The sequence below is a fragment of the Neopelma chrysocephalum genome, unplaced genomic scaffold (assembly GCF_003984885.1).
Source record: "Neopelma chrysocephalum unplaced genomic scaffold, ASM398488v2 Primary Assembly neopelma1_75, whole genome shotgun sequence".
NCBI lineage: Eukaryota > Metazoa > Chordata > Aves > Passeriformes > Pipridae > Neopelma > Neopelma chrysocephalum.
In genome coordinates, this window is record NW_020897736.1 from 15,091,842 (window position 1) to 15,115,553 (window position 23,712).

General features: G+C 64.0%; 5 protein-coding genes across 14 annotated transcripts in view; 1 reads left to right on the forward strand and 4 right to left on the reverse strand.

Annotated features, from left to right (window-relative positions):
- PRC1 (protein regulator of cytokinesis 1) overlaps positions 1 to 22,826 on the forward strand; it is a 28,213-nt gene extending 5,387 nt beyond the window's left edge. For 4 of the 5 annotated variants that reach the window (XR_003535038.1, XM_027688578.1, XM_027688581.1 and 1 more), the window contains exons 14-16: positions 573 to 669; positions 4,061 to 4,065; positions 22,814 to 22,826. Coding sequence is in view for 4 of the 5 variants with exons in the window: in XM_027688578.1 (XP_027544379.1) it covers positions 573 to 650 (78 nt within the window). In the remaining variant the exon portion in view is untranslated. Of the gene's footprint in view, positions 1 to 572; positions 670 to 4,060; positions 4,066 to 11,180; positions 11,192 to 22,813 lie in introns of those variants that run through there. The other variant, XM_027688579.1, reaches the window with a different exon arrangement.
- RCCD1 (RCC1 domain containing 1) lies at positions 659 to 5,923 on the reverse strand. Of its 2 annotated transcripts, none has more exons than XM_027688592.1 (7): positions 5,736 to 5,923; positions 4,973 to 5,321; positions 2,069 to 2,190; positions 1,802 to 1,903; positions 1,555 to 1,661; positions 1,374 to 1,403; positions 659 to 1,171 (listed from the first exon to the last, which is right to left on the reverse strand). In XM_027688592.1, the coding sequence occupies exons 1-7, from the start codon at positions 5,890 to 5,892 to the stop codon at positions 983 to 985; spliced, it is 1,056 nt and encodes a 351-aa protein (XP_027544393.1). In that variant the 5' UTR covers positions 5,893 to 5,923; the 3' UTR covers positions 659 to 982. The 2 variants fall into 2 exon arrangements, with proteins under 2 accessions (XP_027544393.1, XP_027544392.1); XM_027688591.1 differs by having other exon boundaries at positions 1,509 to 1,661.
- UNC45A (unc-45 myosin chaperone A) lies at positions 6,180 to 12,343 on the reverse strand. The gene is made up of 20 exons (XM_027688564.1): positions 12,271 to 12,343; positions 11,930 to 12,088; positions 11,341 to 11,377; positions 11,067 to 11,242; positions 10,875 to 10,967; positions 10,488 to 10,655; positions 10,140 to 10,308; positions 9,730 to 9,900; positions 9,455 to 9,626; positions 8,984 to 9,284; positions 8,729 to 8,823; positions 8,503 to 8,644; positions 8,232 to 8,372; positions 7,966 to 8,093; positions 7,717 to 7,783; positions 7,443 to 7,556; positions 7,224 to 7,339; positions 7,017 to 7,134; positions 6,777 to 6,932; positions 6,180 to 6,569 (listed from the first exon to the last, which is right to left on the reverse strand). The coding sequence occupies exons 1-20, from the start codon at positions 12,280 to 12,282 to the stop codon at positions 6,309 to 6,311; spliced, it is 2,796 nt and encodes a 931-aa protein (XP_027544365.1). The 5' UTR covers positions 12,283 to 12,343; the 3' UTR covers positions 6,180 to 6,308.
- Positions 12,511 to 13,623, reverse strand: LOC113970050 (protein shisa-like-1). Its single transcript, XM_027688535.1, has 3 exons — positions 13,612 to 13,623; positions 12,918 to 13,312; positions 12,511 to 12,730 (listed from the first exon to the last, which is right to left on the reverse strand). The coding sequence occupies exons 1-3, from the start codon at positions 13,621 to 13,623 to the stop codon at positions 12,511 to 12,513; spliced, it is 627 nt and encodes a 208-aa protein (XP_027544336.1).
- On the reverse strand, positions 15,101 to 23,596 carry MAN2A2 (mannosidase alpha class 2A member 2). Of its 5 annotated transcripts, XM_027688561.1 has the most exons (24): positions 23,497 to 23,596; positions 23,042 to 23,196; positions 22,604 to 22,858; positions 22,353 to 22,497; positions 22,079 to 22,250; positions 21,350 to 21,477; positions 21,051 to 21,224; positions 20,567 to 20,753; positions 20,312 to 20,489; positions 19,965 to 20,167; positions 19,530 to 19,712; positions 19,245 to 19,359; positions 19,016 to 19,083; positions 18,677 to 18,842; positions 18,165 to 18,401; positions 17,956 to 18,078; positions 17,751 to 17,865; positions 17,525 to 17,658; positions 17,269 to 17,410; positions 16,931 to 17,064; positions 16,565 to 16,642; positions 16,079 to 16,273; positions 15,880 to 15,990; positions 15,101 to 15,740 (listed from the first exon to the last, which is right to left on the reverse strand). In XM_027688561.1, the coding sequence occupies exons 2-24, from the start codon at positions 23,174 to 23,176 to the stop codon at positions 15,588 to 15,590; spliced, it is 3,531 nt and encodes a 1,176-aa protein (XP_027544362.1). In that variant the 5' UTR covers positions 23,177 to 23,196; positions 23,497 to 23,596; the 3' UTR covers positions 15,101 to 15,587. The 5 variants fall into 5 exon arrangements, with proteins under 5 accessions (XP_027544362.1, XP_027544358.1, XP_027544360.1 ...); XM_027688557.1 differs by lacking the exon at positions 16,565 to 16,642 and having other exon boundaries at positions 15,101 to 15,645; XM_027688559.1 differs by lacking the exon at positions 16,565 to 16,642.
- Between the last annotated feature and the right edge of the window lie 116 nt (positions 23,597 to 23,712).

The following is a 23,712-nucleotide window of genomic DNA, read 5'->3' on the forward strand; positions in this document are numbered from 1 at the left end:
TGGACTGCCCCAATCTCTTCCCTGTGGCAACTGACCTGGTGTTGGGGCACCCTGTGTGCCCTGGAACTGGGCTGAAGGGTTCCCTGTTCCAGGCTGTGCTCCCAGGCTGGCACGCAGACTTGGGTAGGGCTGGGGCTGATTTGTGATGGAAGCAGATTCCTGCCAGGAGTTCCCTTCCTCCAGCAGCTGAACACAACTGTTCCTGTCCCCTTCTCCTACTGATGCTGCAGATTTTAGGAGGTCTCTAAACATGGACAAAGAGGTTTAGAAAGGAGACATTGTTTATTCTGACCAGGGTGCAAGGTGGGAGTTCCCACAAATCAAGCACCCAACTATCAAAACTTTTTACTATTTATACATTTTAGCAAAACAAAGGCATTAATGTTCATTGGCTACAGGTTACATAGTTCTATTATTAATTAGTTTTCTATCTCCCTTTAGCAGGTTGGGCTGCCCTCCCTGCCCATCCCGACCTCTCTCTGCGTCCCTACTGACCTTCGAAGCAGTGGCCCTGACCTTGCTGCCCCTCCCTCCTTCCCTTCATCCCCCTCTTCCCCTTCTTGTTCCCACAGCGCGAACTTTCAAAGGCTTCCAGCTCTGAAAGCACCTCCCGCATCCTCAACTCCACCACCACCAACGCCTCGTGCTGAGGCCCCTGCACCCGGCAGCGTCACCCACTCCAGGATAACCCACCTCCAGCTCCCCCCTTGAGAAATTTGCTTTTATTTAAAAGATTTTTCCAGATGTTGTGAATAAAGTCCCTGTACAGTCCACAAGTCCAAGTCTGTTGGGGTGGTGCCTGTGGTGAGGAGGAGAAGAAATGGGGGGAAGGAGGGGGATGGGGGGGGGGCAAACTCAACACCCCAAAATCTCAGGTGCAGCTCTGGGAGTCTGAGCCAAGCAGGAGCCACCCTCAGGGCCTGCAGCCTCAATCCATGTCCTGACTGGTCTTGGGGCTGGTCCTGTAGAGCAAAGCTCGCCCTCATCCTCCTCCTGGCAGCAGCCATGGCTGGGGGGGCTCCAGGGCCTCATGGCTCCAACACGCGGACATAGGTGGTCCAAGGCCCGCACACCACCTCCTCCGCCCGCAGCCCCTCGGCCACCAGGTGCTCGACCCGACGTGCCTGGTCAGAGCTGGCAGTGTCCCCGTGTCCCAGCTGTCCGTATTTACCTGCAGACACAGTTGTGACACAATGTGGCCCGGGGCCTCACAGGGTGATGGCTCCTGGACGTTTGTGGGGGAGAGGGAACGCCAGAGTCCCCTGGCGCAAACGGGCCCCTCACAGTGATAAAAGAGCCAAGGGTGAAGGAGCAGGAACCAGAAGCTGCTCCTGTGGGGGTTTGTAAGGTCCCAAAGCCGAGGTGTCACTTACCCCAGCCCCAGGTGTAGAGCTCTCCACCTCCTGCAAGCAGGACAGCACCATCAGCCAGTGCCTGGTGAGCCCCTGCCCCCCTCAGCCCCCCCCTCACCCCCAGGGGTGCTGCCCCCAGCCCCACCAGGCACTCACGTGTGACAACAGCTGTGTGTCGGGACCCACAGCTGACCCCACTGACCTCCAGGTCCTGTGGCAGATCCAGCAGCGCTGGGAATGCCTGGATGGAGATGAATGGGGTGTCTTTGGCAGCCGACTGCTCCTGGCGGGGCACCAGCTTGGCATTTCCTGTTGAAGAGCTGACTCTCAGGTCCCAGGAGCGACTGGGCACCGCCAGCATTTCCTGCAGGCTTGAACTGCACCGGTCCTGCATTCAGCCGTGCAGAGACCCTGCACCCCCTGCCCCCAGCCCAGCCAGCAGCACCCACCTGTGTGCACATCATCCTGAGCCCGCTCCTCTACCAGTGCCTTGGAGGGCAGAGCCAGCTGCCCTGACTCGTTCCAGCCCCACATGTACAGGTCTCCTGCCTCTGCAGGGTGGAGGGGAAATGCATCAGGCTGAGTTCAGCCCTTAGCAGCAGCGCCGGGTGCTCTGGGGGCACCAGCACCCCATTCCCCACCCCTGGGCCAGGTCCCACCAGGGCCGTACGCTGCCACCAGTGCCCTGACCTCCCATGCCAGGCCCAGCCCCTCACCACTAACGCTGGCCGAATGCCACCCGCCAGCTGCCACTGCCCACATGGGCACCCCGGCCAGCGCCTCCACCAGCCGTGGCTGCGGCTCCGACTCCAGCGTCCCGTGGCCGAGCTGCCCATGCCTGCAGGGACACACAGAGGGACAGACAGACAGATACCCCCATATGCCACTGCCTCCAGTCCTCCTGCCTCCTGCCCACACTCCCCACCAAGCCCTTCCTGCTGCCACTGACACAGCCCCAGCCTCCCATGGCCACCCAATGCCGGGGGGTGCAGCGGAGACACAGGGCTCAGGTTGGGGCAGGGAAGGAGGGTGCCCCCACGCCCCACAGCTTGGTGAGCTGCAGCAGGCATGACACAACATGTGAGACAAGAGTCTGTGTCATCAAACAATTGGTGTGCACTGTGCAGCGATGACACAACTTCAGATTGATCAATATTTTTATGAGTCAGTGCAGTGAGCAAGGGATCGACTGCAGAGCTCATTGGGCCATGCTGAGCCAGCAACCAGCAGTGCCAATCCGTTTGGCCCCAAGCCTTGAAGCACAGGAAGGATCCCACCAGGGACAAGTTTGGGCTCATCCCAGGAAGGCACCAGCTGCCAGCACAAATGTTTTCCATGGTGGGCACAAATGAGGGCAGGATCTAAAGACACACCCTAAGGCGTGTGAATCCTCCCTACGTGGGCAAACTGTGTCTCCCTGCGTGCTGCCAACCGTGGGACGGGGGGCACAGGCAGCGCCAGCCATGGGATGACACAGCTCCCAGGACCATCCAGGCTGGCAGAGCTTGAGATGCTGAAGGGCAGAGCTGACTCCAGGAATAGGGAAAAGCCGAGTGTTGGTGGTAGGGCGATGCCCAGCACCAGATCCCAATTACAGCCAGGGGTCACTGGGGAGCAGTGGGACAGACCACTGGGGGCTTTAGTTGTCAGAGCTGGGGCAGAAGCAGGAGGAGCTGGCGGGGGCTGTAGGAGGGAGAGGAGCAGCTTGGCCTGTGTGGTCTGGGGAGCACCAATATGACAGCCCGGACAGCCAACAGCTGTGCTAATGCACAGCACTGGGAAGCATTTTCACCTTCCATAGGAGGAATCAGCAGAGGACCAAGGCAAAGAGACACTGAGAGCTCAGGGACAGGGAAGGGTGTGCTGCAATGGGAAAGGGGCTCCAGCCCGACAGGGTGATGGCAACCACAGCCAGCAGTAAGAGAGGGGCTACAAAGGGGTGAGCTGGGCCAGCACCTGTCTGTTACACAGCAGAGCTGTCACACTGCAGGACACAGCTGGCACAGGGATGGGTGAGAGGATTCTCAGCCGTGTTGAATAACCAAATTCCAAAAAGGTTAATCCTAAAGTACACATTCCCACATATAGAAACCTTTCCTCTGAAGGCAAGAAGGATAAAACAACGTAGTGTCTGCAAAGCAAGAACTGCTGATGTAAACTGAGTTTTGTGTTTGCTACCAGCTGGCCTAGAGCCAGCAACTGAGGAGAAGGGACTGGGGAGTGAAAAGCTCCTGAGCGATGAGGAATGGGGAGGGCACTGGGCCCAGGTATGCAGCTTGTGACACTGACTGATGGTCAGTACTGCGTTTGTTTTCCATAAGTGGCAAAGAAAGAGGAACACAGCACCCCTTCCACCCTACAGACAGGAACAGCCAGTTCCTGTGGCCAAGCCTCATCATGCATCAGCAGAACTCAGGGATCCAGAGCACAGGGACCTGGGGCCGGGCTCTCTGGTGCCTCCTTGGAAAACCTGACTGGGGGAGCACACGCACAAGCAACCCCCAAATGAACAAACACCTCCGTGGGAATAAACTGAGCGATGCCGCTGGCTGTTAAATGTACCCAAGTTCAGCGGCTGGCAGGTGACACGGGGCACCAGGGCTGGAGGCTTTTCCCAAGGGGTTCACTGCTCTCCCACAGGCTGTAGCAGAGGGATCTGGCACTGAACTGTCAGACTGATGGAACAAACCTCCAGCTCGGAAACATAGAGCTGGTGTTGGTGTGGCAAGTTAACAGAGGAGCAGGAACAGAGCAGGGACCTCAGTGGTTACACAGAGACACCCAAGTGTCCTTGGAGGCTGCCCAGAGGGGGTCACAAGCCAGAGTAGAGGCCCCACAGGAGCCATGGCCCTGGCACCTGCAGAGGAGACACGAGTGCTCGTGGGGCCAGCAAGAGGGGACACAGAGGAAATGGGAGCATGGCCAGGCCAGCCGTCCCTGGGAGAAGCTGCGAGTTGGGTTGCCTGTGCCAGAGGGATGTGCTGGTACCCAGCGGGACCTGGCTTGGGTGAGGAACAGATCCCATCAGCATGGGGGTGAGCACAGGGCACCTGGGGCTGGTGCCCCAATACTATTGTCCCAACTGCACTCCTATATCCTTCCCGAGCCCCCACATCCCAGCCCTAGGCAGTATGCAAGGGCAGAGGGAAGGACCATAACACAGTACCACCTGTATGTGATCCAGATGGCTCAAAAGTTATTAACTGAAGCTCAGTAATTCTGTGCAACATAGGGAATAACAGAGGGATCAGGATGCAATGAACGGGGTGGTTATTAGTGAATCCGCTGCTGATCATTAAATCACTTAATTAGATTATGTTACTGTGTTGACTCACCAATCAACACTACAGAGATGTGAACTGGTGTGTCTAAAGCCTGCAGGCTAAGGGGGGGCTCAGTCCCTGAGGTGACCCCCATCCGGACATCCTCTCACCTGCACCCCACAAAGCCCCTCCTGTATCCTCCACACTCATTCTGCATCCCCGTCATTCTCTCGGCATCCCCTCAACACAGTGTTTACCCTGTTGTTCCTGAATCCCCACCCGTGACCCACCAGCTTCCCTCCCGAGACCGCTGCCGCCCCTCTCACGCACCCCTGTGCCCCCAGAGCCCCCGCTCACCTGCCGCCGCCCCAGGTGAAGACCTCGCCGGCGGCGCCCAGCACCAGGGCGTGCTCCGTGCCCAGGGCGAGCCGCCGGGCGCGCAGTCCGGCCGGCAGCGCGGTGAAGAAGGGCGGCCGCGGCGTGGCGAAGCCGCCGGGCAGCAGCGGCAGCGGCTGGTGGGGCTCCGGCGGCAGCGCCCGGCTCCAGGCGGGCTCGTCCTGCAGCGCGCCCGTCACCGCCGCCTCCCGCCGCCAGGCGCGGGCCTCGGCCGGGCCCCGCAGCACGAGGTGCGTCTCGGACGGCAGAGCCTCGGCCCAGCCCGGCAGCCGCCGCCGCAGCCCCGCGCTCCGCACCTCCAGCCCCGCGCCTGCCGCGGCGGCACTTCAGAGACCGGCGCTGGGGACAGGGCGGGGGGCGGGACGGGGACAGCCCGGGGGTCTGGGAGGCCGGGACGGGAACGTCACGGGGGAACCAGCGGGGAGCGTCGCGGGGGGCGGGACGGGGACAACCCGGGCGAACCGGCAACGCATGGGAACGCAGACACAGCCGGGGGGACCGACACCGAGGGGAAACGGGGACATCCCGGGGGAACCGGCGGGGTGGGAGGGCGGAGGGGTCCCATCCCGAGTCAGGGGGCGGGGCGGACAGGACGGACAGAGGGGACCGGCGCGGTGGCGCGGGGCGGAACGGGGACGGGAACGGGAACCGTGCACCAGCCGGCAAAGGGCCACACCGGAACGGCGGGAGGGACCGGAGCACCGGGCGGGCCGGGGGCGCTCACCGGTCTCCACGACCACGTAGCTCCACGCGGGCCACACGCGGAGGATCCCCTCGGGACCCGCCTCCAGCCGCCGCGGCACTGGGCCCGGTCCCGGCTCCCCGGCCGCCTCCTCGGGGCTGAACCCGAACACGAGCCAGGCGCGGGCGGGCGCCGCCATGCCGGCGGAAGGGAGGGGCGGGACCGGAGGTGACGGCGGAGGTACTGACGGACAGATGGACAGAAGCTGGGCCGTGGTCCAGGAGCAGCTTTAGTGTCACCGGGCGGGCCCAGCCCCACCGCGCCGGTCCCGGCCCCGGCCCCGGGCCGGCCCTCCCGGCTAAGGCAGACGGTGGCAAAGGCAGCGGCGAGTCCCCTCCTCCTCCTCGCCCTGGGACACTGGGATGGTGCCGCCGGGCACAGCGTGGCCCCAGCCCCGGGCAGTGCTGAGCCAGCCCCGTGGGTGGCCGGACCCTGCCGGGGCCACCCTGAGAGCAGCGTGTGAGCACTGACCCCGGCAGCGTGTGCCGGAGCCCCGGCAGTGTGTGAGCACAGCCCCAGCAGCATGTGCAGCGTGTGCGAGAGCCCCACGGGCCCTCAGGCCTGGCCAGGGTTGGGCTTGATCAGGCCATAGGCCACAGCCTGAGCCAGGCTCTCCTGGGCTGCCTGGGCCACTCGTGGTTTGTCCTTGTCCTTGGCCAGCACGGAGAGGATCTCCAGCATCTCGCTGGCGATGAGCTGCTCAGCCACTTCCTGTGCAGCCGCCATCATGTTCATCACCACTACGGCGCCGCGGTGCTGCAGCTCGGGGCTGGGGCTCAGCAGCAGGGCCTGCAGGATCTCCAGCCAGTGCACCGTCTGTAGGAGAGTGGGGCCAACATCAGCATGGCCCCTCGAGAGAAGGGAGCCAGCTCCTCCCCCCCGACAGTCCCAGCTTAGTCAGGCTGAGGGGTCAGGACAGGTTCCCCCCTCTTCTGGGGCCAGCACTGGGACAGAGCTCCAGGCCACCGTGGGGAGGGAATAAGGGACACAGGGTGCTGTCCCGCCCCACTGCTGGGCGCTCACCACCTGGGGGATGCGCTTGCAGATGGGAGGGTGCAGGGCAGTGAGCATTGCCAGGGTCCCCGAGGCTGCCCGACGCAGCTTCTCATCTTCCTCCCCACTGTACAGGACCATCAGCTTTAGCCGGTCACTGCCCTCGGCCAGGAACAGCTCCTGCACCTGCACAACAGGAGGAGGAGGGGATGGGTGGGGGTGTGGGGGTCCAGCAGCCCAGCGCAGACCCCAGCCCAGCCCAGCCCTCACCTCCTTGCTCATGGCCATGTTGCACATACACTCAGTCGCAGCCAGCCGGATCAACTCGTGCTCCTCAAACATGTAGCCCTCAATCATGGGCACGGCCCGCTCCTTCAGGATCTTCTGCCTGCAGGATGGGGAGTGTGAGTGCTCCCTGCCCAGGGAAGCCCACTGGGCCTGAGGGAACAGCCAGCTCCCCTCTCCTCCCATTCTTACCGCAGCCTCTCGCTGATGCCGGCCAGGTTGGTCAAGGCCATCAGCCCCTCGAAGTTCTCCAGGCCCGTGCGCTGCAGGTGCAGGAGGCTGACCAGGGGTCGCACCACCTCGTAGATCTGTAGAGACAGCACACATGGGACTGAGTCAGTGCCCACTGCTGTTCTTACATGAGCCCCCAGTCGGCAGACCTGACCCCTATTCCCCAGCCACAGCACTCACCCGCTCCCCAGGGAACGCCATCTCTGGGTTAGAAGTGATGGTGATCTTTGCCAGGGCCTGTGCTGCCTTGGTCTGCCCCACCTCAGTGCCCTCCAGGGACAGTGGGATCAGAGCCTGTGAGCAGAAACAGCAGCTCGTCCTGCAGCCAGCCCACAGCAGCCTCATGTACGAGGCAGCCAGTCTGGCCCCTGCAAAGCAGAGACCCCCAGCCCCCTGAGCCCCAGCCATCCAGATCGGTGCAGGGCAACAGCACAGTGGGGTCCCATCCCCTCACCTTGCCTCCTCCCTGTGCAACCACACCACCCCGGTCCTCTGCCTCCTCCACCAGCGCCAGGAACACTCTAGGGACAAAGCGAGAGTAGCTGGAGCACCCAGACAGCTGCAGTGGGCCCAGGCTGCACCAGACTCCTGGACATTCCCTTACTGTCCAGGAGCCGTCATTCACCATGGACACGTAAGTTGGCCAGCAAGATGCCAGCAGCCTGGGAACCCAGCTCCCTCCTGTCCCTTGGCACACCCATACCTGGAGATCAGCTCCCGACAGGAGTTGGTGAGCGCCGGGTTCTCGCTTTTTACCATGCAGGCCAGAGCCGACACCACGCCGGCCATCAGCAGCTTCCGCACCCGCCGCTTCACGAACTCTGGCTTGTCCTGTCCCACAGGCGGGGTCACAATTGGCTCAGGGGCACCAGCTGGCCGGCGAGGTGCCTGACCTCACCCCTGTGGGCCCCAAGGACACCCTGTCCCACCCCTCCACTCTCCTCCTGAGCACAGCCGTACCCCACTCACCTTGGGGTGCTGCTCTGGAATGTGCTGCTTGGCGTACTTGGCCAGCTCCAGCATCTGCGGGTCCGGCTCCTCATGGTCGTAGCTGTTAGTGCAATTCACCAGCGTGGAGGCGACGGCATAGAGCACACTCCTGTCCTCCGACTGCAGTGGTAACGGTCACACGTCACACCCAACATCTTCCATATACCCCACCCCACAGCGTGAGCCCCACACCCCTTCTGGCATGTTTCCCTGGTGTCAGGGTGCCCACCCTGCAGTGCTTGGCACGTACCTTGGCCAGCTGGAACATGGCCTGCATTGCTGCCTTGTCCTCCACAAACTCCTCCTTGACATCTGCATCAAAGGTGAGGTAGGCCAGGCCTTCCACAGCCCAGCGCCGTGTGCCTGTGTCGATGGCCTCATTGCAGAGCCACCTGGGAGAACAGTCCTTGAGCCCAGCTGCAGGAGCCCATCTGTGAGGCACCCTGTCCACTCCCTCCACACCCGGCCCCACTCACTTGCGGCACTGCTTGGCCAGCTTCATGGTGGAGCCCTCGGCAAACTGCTTCATGCTGAAGTCTGTGCCGCCAGCAGATCCCAGCTTGCAGAGCCCCTGCAGCCACGAGCAGAATGTGGGAGCAGGAATGGGCACGAGCATCCCAGTGTGCCTCCCAGACCCCCAGCAGGGAAGGGCAGTGCTGTGAGTGGTGGTCCTGCACCCACAGCCCGCCCCGGGGCTCATCCCCGCCGCTCCTCCATCCCGCCGCACTCACCACGAGCGCACGGATGCGGATGCTGTCCCTCTCGCTGTGCTTGTAGATCTCCTTGAGCAGGCTGACGCCGTTGGCTGTGATGAAGGAGGCACGCTTGGCCTTGTCAGCCGCATGGATCAGCGCCTCCACCGCTACCAGCTGGTGGGCCTCACTGACAGAGGCACACAGGGACAGCACGCTGTCCATGATGCCCTCCAGCTCCAGCACCCTGTTGCCTGCATCCAAGGGGCCCTGCAGCAGGCATGACACCGTCTGGATGGCCCGCAGCTTCCCCAGCAGTTCGTGCCCCTCGAACCAGCCCCTGTGCACAAAGACCACCAAAAAAGGTCAAGCTGATCCCACCTGCTGCCTCCTGCCCCACCTGCTGAAAACCCCCACAGTGTGTCTGCAATTGACTTTAGCACTGAGGGTGACAGGTGCTACCAGGTTGCAGGTGACCAAACCCCCGAGCCCCTGAGAGCCCTGGGTCACCTCACGTAGTCCTCGCACAGGTGGTGGAAATTTTCCCTCTCGGCATCGCACTTCAGGTCCTCGTACAGTTTGCTCAGCAGGACAGAGGCACTCATCCGGCTGTTCTCCGTCACAGGCAGGCTGCCCGGGCTGCCGCACACCGTGCTGCCCACCTCCAGGATCTTCTTCAGGCCTGGGTGGGGTCAGACACCCTGGTGAGGGGCACATTGGCGTGTGCAGGACCATAGCAGAGGGGCACAATGCCTCAGTGGGACGCTACTGGCCATTCTGCTCACCCTGGTCAATCACCCAGAGGCTCATGCTGTTGTTGGTCTCCTTTGGCGACTTCCTGGGCACCACCTTGATAAGCAGGTTGAGGGCGTTGTCACGGCCGTGTGCTGAGGCCCCTTCCAGTGCCAGCAGCTCCAGGAGGTGCTTGATCAGCAGTTTCAGGTCCTTAGAGGAATCTTCCAGAAGAGATAGTGCCCAGCAGTCAGTGCCTTGGGCACAGCCTCACCCCCACTGTGGTACAGCTGGCAGAGATGCTGCCATGACCAGGGACTTCTGCCTCCTGTTAACCCTGGACCAAAGCCTGGCTTTGCCACAGGGAGCAGTGACAGGGTGGACAGCAGAAGAGCCCACGGCAGCTCTGCACTTCCCTGGGACTGTCCCCTCCCACCAGCCAGCAAAGGCTGCCCACACTCACCAAGCACCACTGCGTCCTCCTTCCCACGGAAATCCTTCTGCAGCCCCTCCTTCAGGGAATCGAACATCACATGCAGCAGGTTGCAGGCAGCCAGGGACACCTGCTCGTGCTCCACACCCAGCACTGCCGAGAGACGGGGGGCCCCCAGCTCCGCCAGGATGGCCGAGGTCTGCAGGTACAAGCACACCTGCCTGCTGAAGGCCCTGGGGAAGCCTTGGCACTTACCAGCCCCTTATCAGGATTCTTCCCTCTCACAAACTCAGGCCTGGCACATGACAGCTCAGAGCTCCCGTCTGACACTTTGCAGCCTCCCCAGCGTGGTTCTCCCCTGGGCGCAGCGGTACCTACCCGGGAGCGGTGGCCGGAGCACAACCCCACCAGCGTGCGCAGGGCTGCCAGCATCAGGTCAGCCTTGGCCGTGTCCAGCAGCTGCGTCAGCAGCCGCACACCATCACTCTGGAAGATCTTCTCTGCTCCGGCCTCCTCTCGCGCCAGCACGATCAGGTTCTGCACAGCCTGGGAAAGGAGACTCCTGTCTAGATCACCGGCCCACCGTACACAGGAACCCCCGGCAGCCGCAGGCACCCGCCCTCCACCGTCTCAGGGAGCACATTCTGCAGGGGGGAGCCTGGTCTGCCCAGGCAGCACCGCTAATCCACTGTGGACCTGGGAGCACTGATCCTCCCCTCCTCACCTCCCAGCCACAGCGCTACCCCATGCTCCCTGAGCTCAGACCTTCTGCTTCTTGTCCTCATCCTCTTCTTTAGGATCCAGCAAGATCTGGAACATCTGCTGTACCTTTGAGTCCGTGCAGGACATGGTCTTCATCTGAGAGAGAGCAGAAAGAGCAACTCAGCCCTCCTTGCCTCCCCCAGCTGTCCACAGCCACAGGGGGCCCAGCAGTCCCCCACTGCCCCCCCCACTGACCTTCTCGTGCATGCTGCTGCCCAGCGCACGCAGGGCCTCCTGGAAGGCCTTGTTCCTGGGCTCCAGGCTAACGCACCGCTGCAGGTCACCGACGGCCTGGTCCAGGCGGCCCAGCTGCTGCAGCGCCTGGCTACGGCGGAACAGCGCCTTCACGTCCCGGCCGTCGGCCTCAATGGCTGTGCACAAGAGGGTCTATCGCAGAGCCCCCAGCCTGCCCTGGCCTGCCCTGGTGGGCAGCACAGAGGACAGCCCCCCTCAGCCCCACTGACAGTACCTTTAGTTGCATCAGCCTCCGCCTTGGCGTAATCCTCCTGCAGAGATTTGGGAGAGGCAAAACCTGAGGGCTGCCCAGGCAGGCCCCACGTAGACCAACACCCCCCGTTTTGGGGAGCAGGGACAGGCTGGGAACACCGTCACTGCAGACTGTGAGCCAGCCCAGCGGGACACCCTGTCCTTCCCAGAACACAACCCTCAAGGGATCCCTGTGGAGCCCTATCAGGTGCTTCTGGTCTACTCAGGCCCCTGAAACTCCTTGTGTTCCCCCCTTGCCTCAGAGACAGTTCCCCAGCGGGAGATCAGAGATGCTGTGACTGCCTGGGGACAGCCCCAGGGCACATGCACAGCCCAGGCACAGATGGGAGCGTCCTGGCCCTAAAGCCCACCCGGGAGGTGGGGCAGCAGGGGACAGCGGGTAGGGACAGGGGAAAAGGTGAGCAGAGACAACATCTGATAGTGCCCTGTCTGGAACCAAGAGCATTCTACTTGGGGACCGACACTGCCCCCGGCGCAGGGAGCACCTGGCCAAGGCAGACAGCCCCAGCCGGCCGGGCAGGTTCCTGCGGGGCCGCCCCGCCCGCGCTCACCAGTTTCAGGTAGCAGGCGGCCCGGTTGCGGTGCAGCACAGCGCGCTCCGGCGCGGCGTCGCTCAGGCTCAGCGCCTCCGTGTAGGCAGCGAGGGCCGCGCCGTGGTCCCCCGCCTGGAACAGCGCGTTGCCCCGCGCCCGCAGTTGCTCCGCCGTCACCTGCCGACGGGGACCGGTTGGGACACGGCCCCGGGCCCCGCATCGGCGGCCGCCCGGAGACGGGCCCGGGATCCCGGGACAGGGAGCCCCCGGGACAGGGACCCGCCCGCCCCACCACGCCGGTCTCGGCCCCGAGCCCCCCCAGTCCCGTCCCGGTCCCGGTCCCGCCCGTCTCCGCTCACCGGCTCCTCCATCGCGCCCGTGACGTCACCGCCGATCGCCCGGGGAACCCGGACGCCACCGCCCGTGTCACGTGACGGGGAGGGGCCGGGCCTGCAGCGCCGCCCCGCGGCCCGGCGGTCCCGGCACCGACCGCCTGCGGCCTGGTGCCCGTCCCCGCGCGTCCCCCCGGACACCCCCCGCGCTGCACCCCGGTGCGAGTGACACCACCCCCGACACCCTTCCCCACCCGCGGGCCCCCCTCAACAGCCCCGGCTGGGGCGTGGCAGGCTGGGGGCACCGTGGGAAGGCTGGGCACAGGGCGGGGGCCCTCCCCGGGGTCTGCAGGGTGGGCAGCGGGCGCAGGGCAGGAGGCGGCCGAGGTGGCAGCGTCGGGTCCAGTAGAAGTGGCAGAGGTCGATGGCCATGAGCAGGAGGACAAGGAGCCCGTAGAGCCCAACGAAGGGCAAGGCCAGTGGGTTCCTGCGGGGGGGGTGCACTTCAGGAGGGGCAGCCATGGCCCCCCCCAGCACAGCGGCACTAGGGAGGGCCACCCAGGGCCCAATGTGGGCTCCAAGAGACACCACAGGCCCAATGCCAACAGCCACGGGAAGTCCCTGGGGTTGTGCTGGGATCCCCGAGCAGCACACCCAGCCCCAGTCCTGCTCACCGGAGTAGCTCAGGGCTGGCCAGGCTGGAGAGGTTCACCCCGGTGAGGGCCTCCAGGGCCAGCTGGGAGCAGCAGGACTTGAGGGCGTGCGGGCTGGGCTGGCAGCAGTAGCGGTGGCCGGGGGGGTCAGTCAGCCGTGGGCAGTAGAAGCCGGGGTGGGAGCGGCCGTCACGGCCAACGTAGCCCTCGCAGAGGTGCAGGTTCTGCACTGAGACTGCAGCGGGTAGCAGGGGCTTGGAGAGGGCCAGGAGGGAGTCCCCACTGCGTGAGCCACACGGTGCCGGCGGGACAGGCTGCCAGCTCCAGCAAGGTGGCCCTTGCAGGGATGCCACAGAGCAGAGCCTTCCCAGTCCCCGCAGGGATGAACTGGAGCTCACTAGCCCCAGGGGACCTGGCTAAAATGACACAGGGACCCTTGGCTCAGCTCTCAGCATGGGTTCCAGCCCCCCGGCAGTGCCTGCTGGCAGCCACGGCCCCGTGTGTGCCGTGACCACCAGTGCTTGCCATGGCCTCAACAAGGGCAAACATAGGTGAGGAGGGTGATGGTAGCAGAGGGGAGGGGAAAGCCCTTGGGGACATCAGGTCAGCCCCATCTCTCCATGCTGAATCCTTCCCTGTTCCCCATGACCCCACAGGGACAGCACGTACACCCCACAGATGTGCTGTAGTGGGACCAACCCCAGCACCACCACACCTCGGCCACCATCCCCAGCATGAACCACCACCTCCCAGTGTGGACCACTGCCTCCTAGCACAGACGCCCCCAGCCTCTGTTCTGGGCTGTCAGGGAGCAACTCCCAAGGGACAAAGCTTCGTCAGGGATGGGGAGGACAGGTTCAGGGAACAGGAGGGGCAGGAGTGGGGCTGTACCTGTCCCAAGGATGCTGGGGAACAGAGCCGTGGTGAGGAGCAGCTGGAGCAGGAGCCCACCCAGCATCATCCTGGCCGACCCTGAGCAGAGGCAGCTCTGGCTGCAGTGGAGGCAGAAACCACAGCCACTCCTGCTCCCGCCTCCATCGCAGCCCATCAAGAGCCGCTCAGAGCCATTAGAGCCTCCTGCACTCACTCAGGCTCAGTCCACAGGGACCAGGGCGGAGGCGGGAGCATCAGTAATGAGCTTCTGGGGCCAGGAGCAGGACGGGCCAGGAGCTCCTTCCCCACCCAGCCACGGATCAGCAGCCACAGAGTCCAGGGCCCTGGTTGGGCACCGGGGCCCGTCCCAGGATCCTGGAGTTATGGCAAGGGCTGTGGGCCAGGCCAGGGCATGGGGTGAGTGCCTGGCACCAGGTGGGGGCAGGTCACCTGTGCTGCAGTCCCTCGGCACCCACTCTCTCATCACCCACCCCTGGGCAAGGCCCTGTGCCAGCCCCCTGGCCCCCCACCAGCCATGACATTAGCCAGGCTCCAGCAGAGGGTCCCCATGCCAGGCATCCTCCGGGCACTGCAAAGGGCTGAGCTGCTGGAGCTGGTCCATGCTGGCTCCATGAACTCAGCCCCTTCCAGGGCTGTGGGATGCAGGACCATGGCCGAGCCTGTAGCATGCAGAGGTGCCGAAGGCTGTGCAGGAATCATGGAAGCACAGAATCATTTAAGTTGGAAAGGACCTCTAAGTTCATCAAGTCCAATGAAGCCAGGGCTGAGGCAGCTCCCCTGCCTCCCCCTGCAGCCCTCCCCGCTGGCAGTAATTAGCCCCAGGGGCCAGGGAGCTGGCAGCCCCTGCGGTTCCCACAGCAACCGGGAGGATGCTCTGGTGAGGTGGCATCAGCACCTGCACCTCAGCTGCTGCAGCCTCAGCAGAGTCTGAACTGCCAGGCTCACACTGAAACGGGGCTAAAGGCTCTGGATTTGGGAGAGGCCATTGCCATGCTTCCCCCAGTTGTTGCTGCCAGCACAAGGAGCTGCCTGACTCCTGTCCCCCTGGCTCCTGCTGCCAAGCATGGCTGGGCCTGGCCATGCCACCAGCCTCTCACACGTGCCCAGGGCCCACACCCAGCTCGGGATCTAGGAGCACTGGCAGGGCAGGGACCTCAAAGAGCAGAGGACGGCACAGCTCTGACAGCCCACCCAGCAGACCCAGACTGACCTTGGTCCCGAGCCAGACTCCCTGCCTTGGGTGCTGCCCTGTCTCCCCATGGCGCACTGTTCCCACTCACCTGCACGGGAGGCACAAACCACACACAGACTGGGCCCTTGGAAACGGCCTCGTGTTTCCTACGAGCTCCAGGTGAGCTCAGTCTCTAGTCCACAGCACCTCTCCAGGCAACTGCCCAACACCACCAATCAGCCCCATGCTGCTCCGCTAGGCCAGGGGAGCCCAGCACAGGCCCTGCCCCAGCCACTGGGGTGGCCACACTCTCGGGCAGCCTGTGAACATGGCAGGGCAGCAGTGCCCATCCCACCAGCAGCAGCAGAGCCTGGCCTGCTGCCCCTGCCAGCTGTGCTCAGCCCACCTGGCACCACATTCCGCAGCCTCCACCCAGCCCCGCCACAGCAGTTCATTCCAAAATCTATCTGAGAACGTGGGACTAATAAATTAGAAGGCAGCAGCAGCCTCTGCAAGTCCAGTGCCTCCTGCCCGCGCCCAGCACAGTGCTGCTGGCCCTGCTCTCCTGCAGTGCTGGTGCTGCTCCCACGCTGCCCAGTCACTCTGCTCCTCTCCCGCTCCACACACTACCCAAGGCGGATGCGGAATGTGGCAATTTCCATGGGGTCCAGGTAGATGTTGGTGCTGTTGGAAGCCGTGCCCAGTGGATACATCAGCGTCAGTGAGGTGGGCTGCAGGGAGCCCAGCTCCAGCCCCTGGAACAGGCCTCCCAGGACCAGCTGGGGAGAGAGGAGGGAGAAGAGAGGAGGCCTGGGTGCTGCCTCTGGTGCCTGGGGCAGCCTGATATGTGGCATGCCAGCCGTGCTGAGGTCCAGCCTGGCTCTGACCCAGTGTGGGTGTGGGGCAGCCTAGCCCTACCTTGCCCTGGCTGGTAGTGCAGTTGAAGCCCAGGTTCTTGGCCTCCAGGCTGCAGTCAAAGCCTTTGCGGTGCAGAATCAGCGCTGCCTCGGTCGAGGGTAGTGAGTCATCCTGGGGGAAGCCAGGGCGTGAGGCACAACAGTGCGGACAGCAGGGCAAGAGCCCCCCAGAGTCCTGTCACACCCAGGCTGTAGCTCACTTCTGCCTGCAACATCCGCAAGTTAAGGATGTGGAAGTCGCAGGGGAGGGTGGTGGCGAGGGGCACGAAGGAGCGCAGGGCTGGCACGGCTGGCTTCTCCTGCGCCACCGGCATGACCAGGGCTTCGGCATTCAGGTGCATGGAGGTGATGTGGCTCAGCAGGGAGGGGAAGCTGATGGGGCGTTCGTCCTGCACCTGCCGAGGAGCACATGGGTCAGTATAGGCCTGGGGAGCCGCAGGCCAGGCAGAGCCTGGGCAGGGCCCACAGAACGAACCACTGCTCCAGCAGTGCCCCGAGACCAGGCACCTGCGGGCACAGGGCACCCAGAGCTGCCCCCACCCAGGCAGGACTCCTTCCCCAGCACCCAAACAGGACCCCATCTAGCTGATGCTCAGACTACGGACCTGCTACGGGCCTGGCTAGGCTAGTGGCTAGCAGCTAGTGCACAAGACAGGGAGAGACAGTGGGGCCAGGCCGGCCATTACCTCAGGGCTGCCAGTCCTGATGCCAGGGAAGCCCAAGGCTTTAAACATGGAGACCAGTTTGGAAAAGAAGCCGGAGCTCTGAATGGGTGACATGGCGCAAGCATAGAGGGCAGCGAGGGGATGGGACAAGAACACTGTGATTACAAGGGCAATGCGGCTCCACAGGGACAGATCCCACTGCACAGGTCCCACCCTCCCCGTGCCCCCTGCTCCAGGCCCATCTCTGCCTAGAGCCAGCGCAATGGGACAGGAGGGGAGCAGATGCTGCATCCCATCACACATGTGGCTTTCTGCAGGTGCCTCCACCCTGCTCCATCCCAAGGCAAGGCTGGGCATTCCCATCCCGTGGCCTCACAGCCCAAGCACCTTGTTGGCAGTGGTGCGGCGCTCCAGGAGGAGCCGGAATCGGTTGCAGGTTCGCTTGTTGTCCTTCAGCCCCTGGCCCAAGCCCCGGTTGTCATCCTGCATGAGGCGCCGGTCCAGGATCACCTCCAGCTGGCCTGTGAAGAGTGGGTCCCCATGCCCCAGGCTTTACCAGGAGCCAGCCACCCCCCATGGCATGGAGCTCCCAGAGACAGCAGGACCAGGGTACCCTGTGCCCAGCCTGCAGCACCCTCCTCCCCTACACCCCCCGGGGAGGGGAGCCCCAGCTCTACAGCAGGTCTCCAAGGCAGAGGCCTCCAAGACACAGGCCTCCATCTCACCGCTGCGGAGGCTGGAGACTCCCAGGGCCTGGGCTGTGAGCAGCGTCAAGCGGCTCTGCATGTCCTGGATGTAGGCCATGGCAGGCATGGGGTAGAAGTTGGCCTGCAGCGGCAGCTTCCGCTGGTACCTGCGGGGCTGGATCTGTCAAGGGACAGAGGTCAGTGGCCAACAGTGGCTCCCACAGTGTCCAGCACTGGGTGCCAGGGAACTGTCCTGCTGTGGGCAGGTGCTGTCCCTCCCCAGGCTGCCGCATACCTGGAAACCATTGAGGTCCGTGAAGAAGGTGTTGTCGCTCTCAATGTCGGTGCTGAAGCGCAGGGCCAGCTCCTTGTTGATGTGGTCACGGATGTCCACCAGGCAGGACACATCCAGGGACAGGCCCTCCACCCCTGCAGGTAGGCAGTGAGGGGCTGGGCCCCACAGGCAGCATTGCCCAGCACCACTGGGCCAGTGACACCCCGGCACCGCCTCAGGATCTCACCTGGCACATTGTACAGCCGCACCATGGTCTGAACGTGCTCATAGTAGCTGGCAACCTCTGAGAAGAGGGGTCCCTCCGTTACCCGCACCACTGGGGGGTTCTTGGGGGCATAGGGCTGGGGGGAAGGAGCGCTGTGCTGAGGCTGCTGCCTGAAGACAGTCCCGCAGGCACAGCTGCCAGCTGGCTAACAGGACAAACCCTATACCTTGGCTTCTCCATCAGGCAGGAAGAGATAGGCCCCACTTTTGTCCTTGGAGGTCCTGGTGCCGTAGACGAGGAACTCGCTGCTCACCCTGTGCCCCTTTTCCTCCCCAGCTCCGCGTATGCTCTGCGGGTGCAGGCCAGCACAGCCATGAATGCAGAAGGCAGCATGGTGACCCCCTCCCCTCCTCCACTCCAGAGCCCCACATTCACCTGCAGCAGGCCCGAGTGCCCTGAGAAGCAGGCCTGCAGGTGTTGGTTCTCCAGGCAGAAGTCATCGGCAGCAGCCGGGAAGACTTGCAGGGGCACAGTCTCAGGCTTGCGCACAGGCAGGTCCCGGCCGTGCAGGTACAGGCGCGTGGAGGACTTCAGCGTGGCACGGCCGTCCAAGGACCTGTGCAGCTGCAGCACACGCAGCCCCAGCGCGGGCAGGCGGGCCAGCACAGACACCTGCAGGCAGTATGGGGACCTGAGCCAGCCCCCCGCGCCTGGGGACGGACTGGGAGTCGGTCGGGCAAAGGCCCCACTTGGCACTGTGGGGCCTCCGCTGAGGGGAGACGTGCATGGGGGCCCGGTGGTTTGACAGCTGTGGGAGCTTGTGCTGTGGGGCAGGGACAGAGCAGGGCTGACAGAGTGTCCTGGCAGTATGCAGGGATGGGAGGCTGGCATGCATGGTATGTGCAGGCTGAGGATGGGGCAGGCAGTGTCAACGGGGCATCCTGTACCTGGTAGACGTCAGGAACCACTTCGGTGGCGGAGCTCCAGGTTGCACTGAGCTGGAAGGGCAGGGGCTGGCCCTCCTCGGAGAGCACACGCACATGCGGGGAGTCCACCAGCATTGGCACCACACTCAGGCGTTCCTGCTCCAGAGGGTTGAACACCACCAGGAACCTGCAGGGGGTCACCCAGGGATGGCATCCCAGCCCCACCACATCCCAGATGCCCAATGCCCCACACTACCCACAGGTTCACTGCATCCAGCCATAGCTTCACAGCATCCCAGATACTCCATCACTGCCTCTCCACAGCCCCACAAGTCCCTAAAGCAAGGCATGAGGCCCTACCGGGGTGAGGTGTCCAGTTTGATCACCGTCTTCTCCGGGAGGGAGTCCTGGCTGGGGCGTGTGTCATCCTGGGGAGAGGAGCAGTGAGAGTTGGGGTATGCCCACACCCTGCCAGCTGGGCCCAGGAACACAGGGCCCTTTCCCCAGCCACGCCTGCACAGAATTGTGCTCCTGAGGGCATGGGGACAGCATAACGAAGTCCAGGGAGCCAGGGGCAGGTACTGCTCACCGTGCTGAGGAAGGGCGCAGCAGGGTCGTGGTGATACGTGTCCTTGTCCCCCAGCACAAGGTAGTGCGCAGCGTTGATGATGACGCGCTTCAGGTTGGTAAGGGAGTGGAGCAGCCTGGGGCACGGGCAGAGTGAGCCACCCACGGCCATTCACCCACCCAGCATCCCCCACCTCTCCCCAGGAGAGGAGCCCCAAAAGACCCCTACACCCAGCCACACTCACAGCCCTGAGCCCACCAGCCCCTCCCTGACAGGCTCTGAGGGTGCTCCAGCCCCCACACGCACCGGACTCCATAGTCCACGGCTACGGCCTCCTTGGCGGTGCCAGCGATGGCGTCGTGGTGCTGGAAGAGGCCCAGGTTGCGTCGGGCGTTGCTCAGCAGGGCGTAGTCGGAGAGCGGGTACCTGCCATCGGCACTGGCATGGCGGGCGTGGGCGAGTGCCAGGCTGTACAGGATCTCTGCCCCCCTGCACAGGGACAGGGTCACAGAGGGTCTCTGTCCCTGTGCCCCAGTGCTGTGGGGGCTGGCCTGGACATGCCGGCGGGGGCACACACTCCCCTGGGACTGGGCAAGGGTTTGGCACTGCCTGGGCCACCCCAGGGCATTGGTGGCTGGTGCAGACCTGGGGGCTGCTGGAGCTCCCAGATGCTGCCTAGTCATCCCTCACCCACGCCCTACACACCCCCCATGCTCCACAGCCCAGTCTGCTGCCCCTCACCGGAGGTGGGCCTCTAGCACCCGGTCCAGGCTCTTGTAGAACGGCCGGGAGGTGAAGTATCCCGTCCAGTAGTGGTCCTCCCGGTCAGCATAGGAGAAGAAATCCCCGGTCAGCACTGGGAACCCAGGTGGCCTCATCCCCGGCACAATGCCCATCTTCTTATACAGGGCATCGAAGTAGTCAGAGAGTGTCCCAAACTGCGCCTGCAGGACAGCACGTGTGGCCCTGAGCCAGGGCTCCCACAGTGGGGGCTCCCATCATCCCTTCCAGCACTGCCCACCCTCTGACTGCACTCTGTGGTGGTCACAGCGTGTGCCCCCAGCCCCACTGAAGATCCTCACACGTACCTGGACGTGGAGGTCGGGCCGGGAATTGAGGAAGTCGAAGATGCGCTGATAGTTGAGGAACTGGGCGTCCCACTCCTGCGGCTTGTCGTATCGGAAGTCATCTCCCAGGGGCACCAGGAGCACCTTGCTGCGGTACAGCTTGGACTTCTTGCGGTACTGGTCCAGCAGCAGCTGGGCTCTGGATGGGGGTCGAGGTATGAGACTGGCCCTGGATAGGCCACCGGGCTGGGAGCCATGTGCCCCTGCCACACTCACCGCTCCGCCACGTTGGCATCGGTGATGGCGCGGGGAGGAACCTTCCAGGGGCAGTTGATTCGGCCTCCAGGCAGGCGCTTGAAGTCAAACTGGCAGCAGATCTTGGGGTCTGGCCCACAAGTGTGGGGCACATCGTAGCTGTAGAAGGGCATCATGTGGCAGAAGATGTCAGTGCTGGCGTCTGGATCTGTAGGACCAAGGACAGGTGAGCACCAGCAATGGCTCTCCCTTGCCTGTCCCCGAGCAGGGGGTCCCAAGGACAGCTGTCGGACAGAGCAGAGTTGGAGCCCAGAGGACACAGCAGCCTCCCTCAGTGTGCTGGGCACAGAGGTAGATAGGGAGTCACCCCAGGGCTGTCCCATGGGGCAGAGCCATCACCTCCTGGCGCTCAGCTCATCTGCACAGTAAAGTGGCTGGTAGCCATTCCCTGCTGCCACTTGCCCTACAGGGCCCCTTCTGCCGTCCCCTCCTGGCAGCCTCTCACCCCACGTCTGTCTCCACATAAACTCCAGGTTCTGGGTGGCAGCAAAGTGCTTCTTGATGGAATAGTGCACACGCTGGATGAGCATGGCCGTCAGGTTGGAGCGCTTCAGCAGGTAGGGCATGGTGGAGCTGTACCCAAAGGGATCCACGGCCCAGCCCGACCGCGGTGTCGCACCTGGAGGCACAGAGACCTGTCAGCCTGTGCTGAGCCAGCATCACCTCCTGCGAGGAGGGTCCTGCCAGGGCCAGGGTACCAGTCAGCATTGTGCCTCTCCTGCTCAGCACCCACTCTGCTCTCACCAATGTTCTTCTCTAGCCACTGGTGCCCCTCGATCAGCTGGTCAATCATGGCGAAGTAGTGGGAATTGGCCTCGTCGGGCATCACCCAGCCACCTGTCACCATCTCCAGCTGCCCATTGCCCACCAGCCTGTGAGGGGGACACCCGAGATGTGACCAGAGTCCCGCGTGAGCCACATGTCCATGGCAGAGTCCCCCTGCCTTTAGCCACCTGGGGCCCACCCACAGCCCCCACAGCCACTGCTGCCGTTCCTCACTACCCATGCTGACGTCACACAGAGACACATCCCTCCACAGCTCAGTGCCAGCCAAGGCCCCTGCCAGAGCATATTCCCACATAGAACAACACCCTCTGCTATGTCCTCCATCCCTAGCTCTCTCGGGGCAGGGGGCTGACAAGGGGGCCCTGTCCCACCACACAGTCCTGCCCTCCAGGTCCTGCCCACCACTCCAAGGGTGCCCTGGGCCTTGCACTCAAGTTTCTCAGCCCAATGAGCACAGGCAGAGGCACAGAGTGAGACATGCCTCCCCCAGCCCTCAGTCCTCACTGCAGAGACCCCGGTGCTGGCAGCACTCAGCTCTCACCCCTCACTGCAGTGGCTCTGATATCTGGTGGCACTGGGAGGCTGCTGGCAGTGCCAGGGCACCCCATGGTGAGCAGTGCAGGGCCCACGGTTGCTGCACTGCAGTCAGGGCAGCCTTTCTGTCCCCAGGGCTCTTTCCTGCCCTACCTGCGCACTGCAGCCCGCTTCTGGGCACTGATGTTGTCCCACCACTTGGAAAAGAAGGAGATCTCGGACCAGATGAAGCGCCGGCGCGGGTCCTCCTGCAACTTCAGCAACATGCTGTTGAGGATGTGCTGCGTTTGGTCGTAGTAGTACTTGTCGAAGGTCTTGATCCAGCCTGGTAGCACAGGTGGGGGTCACTGTGGGGGCCCAGCCCTTCCCTGCCAGCACTATGGAGCAGCAGGGGCTGAGCCAGCTCTTCCCCTCCTCTGCTGCTCACCCGGGTCATTGTGGGAGTGCGGCACCACAAACACCTGCAGAGGTTCCGTGTCCCACTCATTGGGCTCGTAGGTGATGTCAAAGCCCTGCTTCCAGACACCACCATCCTGGTTGTCAAAGGGCAGCAGGGAGTACACGGCCAGCATCTGTGGGTGGGAGGCAGGGCTGAAAGACCCCCAAAAGAGTAGAGGCAGGACCCCTCAGATGCCTGGGTATGGACCCCTTGTGCTAGCAAAGCCACCAGCCCCTCACCTGCAGGTCTGGGCTCTGTCCCTTGCCCCCCAGGGCGAACTGGCAGTCCTGTGGGGACACGGAGAGGAAACTTGGGCGACTCTCAGGGGGCAGCACCCAGGAGCCATTCGAGGGGTGATGGGGCAACGCCGGCTGCCCCTCTGCATGGGCCGTCAGCTCCAGCACCGAGTCCTTGATGTGGCTGATGATCTCATGGTTCTCCTCCAGCAGCTGCTCCAGCTGCTCAATGCGGTTCTGTAGCACTGAGATCTGGCTCTGGGGGGACAAAGGGCACGGTGAGGGCCAGGAGGTCATCCAGAGCTGTGGGGAGCCAGCCTTGGCCCCAGCAGCCGAATGGTAGGGGGCCAGGGCTGGCTCCCCGTGAATTTCCCTGGCTGAATGTCCCTGTTTGTCATCCCATGGCCCCTCTCACCCCCCCCCACCCCCCCCCAAACTCACCCTGGGGAAGTTGCCCCCACTCTGGTGTCGTGCAGGGTCGTGCTGTACCCGGTCCAGCATCAAGTAGAGGGAGAAGACTGCCACGCAGAAGATGGCAGCTCCACACACTGTCACCTGCTTCTTCAGCTTCATCATGAAGGGATGGAGGGACTCACCTGCGCCGGGATACGGGAAGGGGGGCACACGTCGGACAGCGCAACCCCCCACCGCGGCCTCCTGCCTCCTTCTCCAAGCGCCCTCCCCGCGTCCTACTTGGCTTAATCCGGTGCTGAGTATTTATAGCTGCGGATGGGGCTGGGGAAGGGGCCCAGGCCGGGACAGGCCGCACGGCCCCGCCGAGCCGGGCAGGGCCCGGGGCCACCGCGCTGCAGCCCCGCGGAGCCGGGCCGGGCCGGGCCGGGACCGGGGAAGGCCAGGCCGGGCCGGCGGGGACACCGCGGGCGCTCCGCTCTTACCCCGGGCGGCTCCGCGGCCCGACCCCGCTGCTCACATCGCCCGCCCGGGCCCGCCAGGATGGGCCAGGCCAGGCCAGGCCCCGCCCGCCGCTCCGCCCCCCGCGGGAGGTGGCACCGGAGCGGGCGGGCCGGGCCGGGCACCCCGCGGAACGCTGGGATCGGCCCGGCCGGCACCCACCCATAACCTGGCCACCCTCCCAGCCGCGGGGCCGAGTC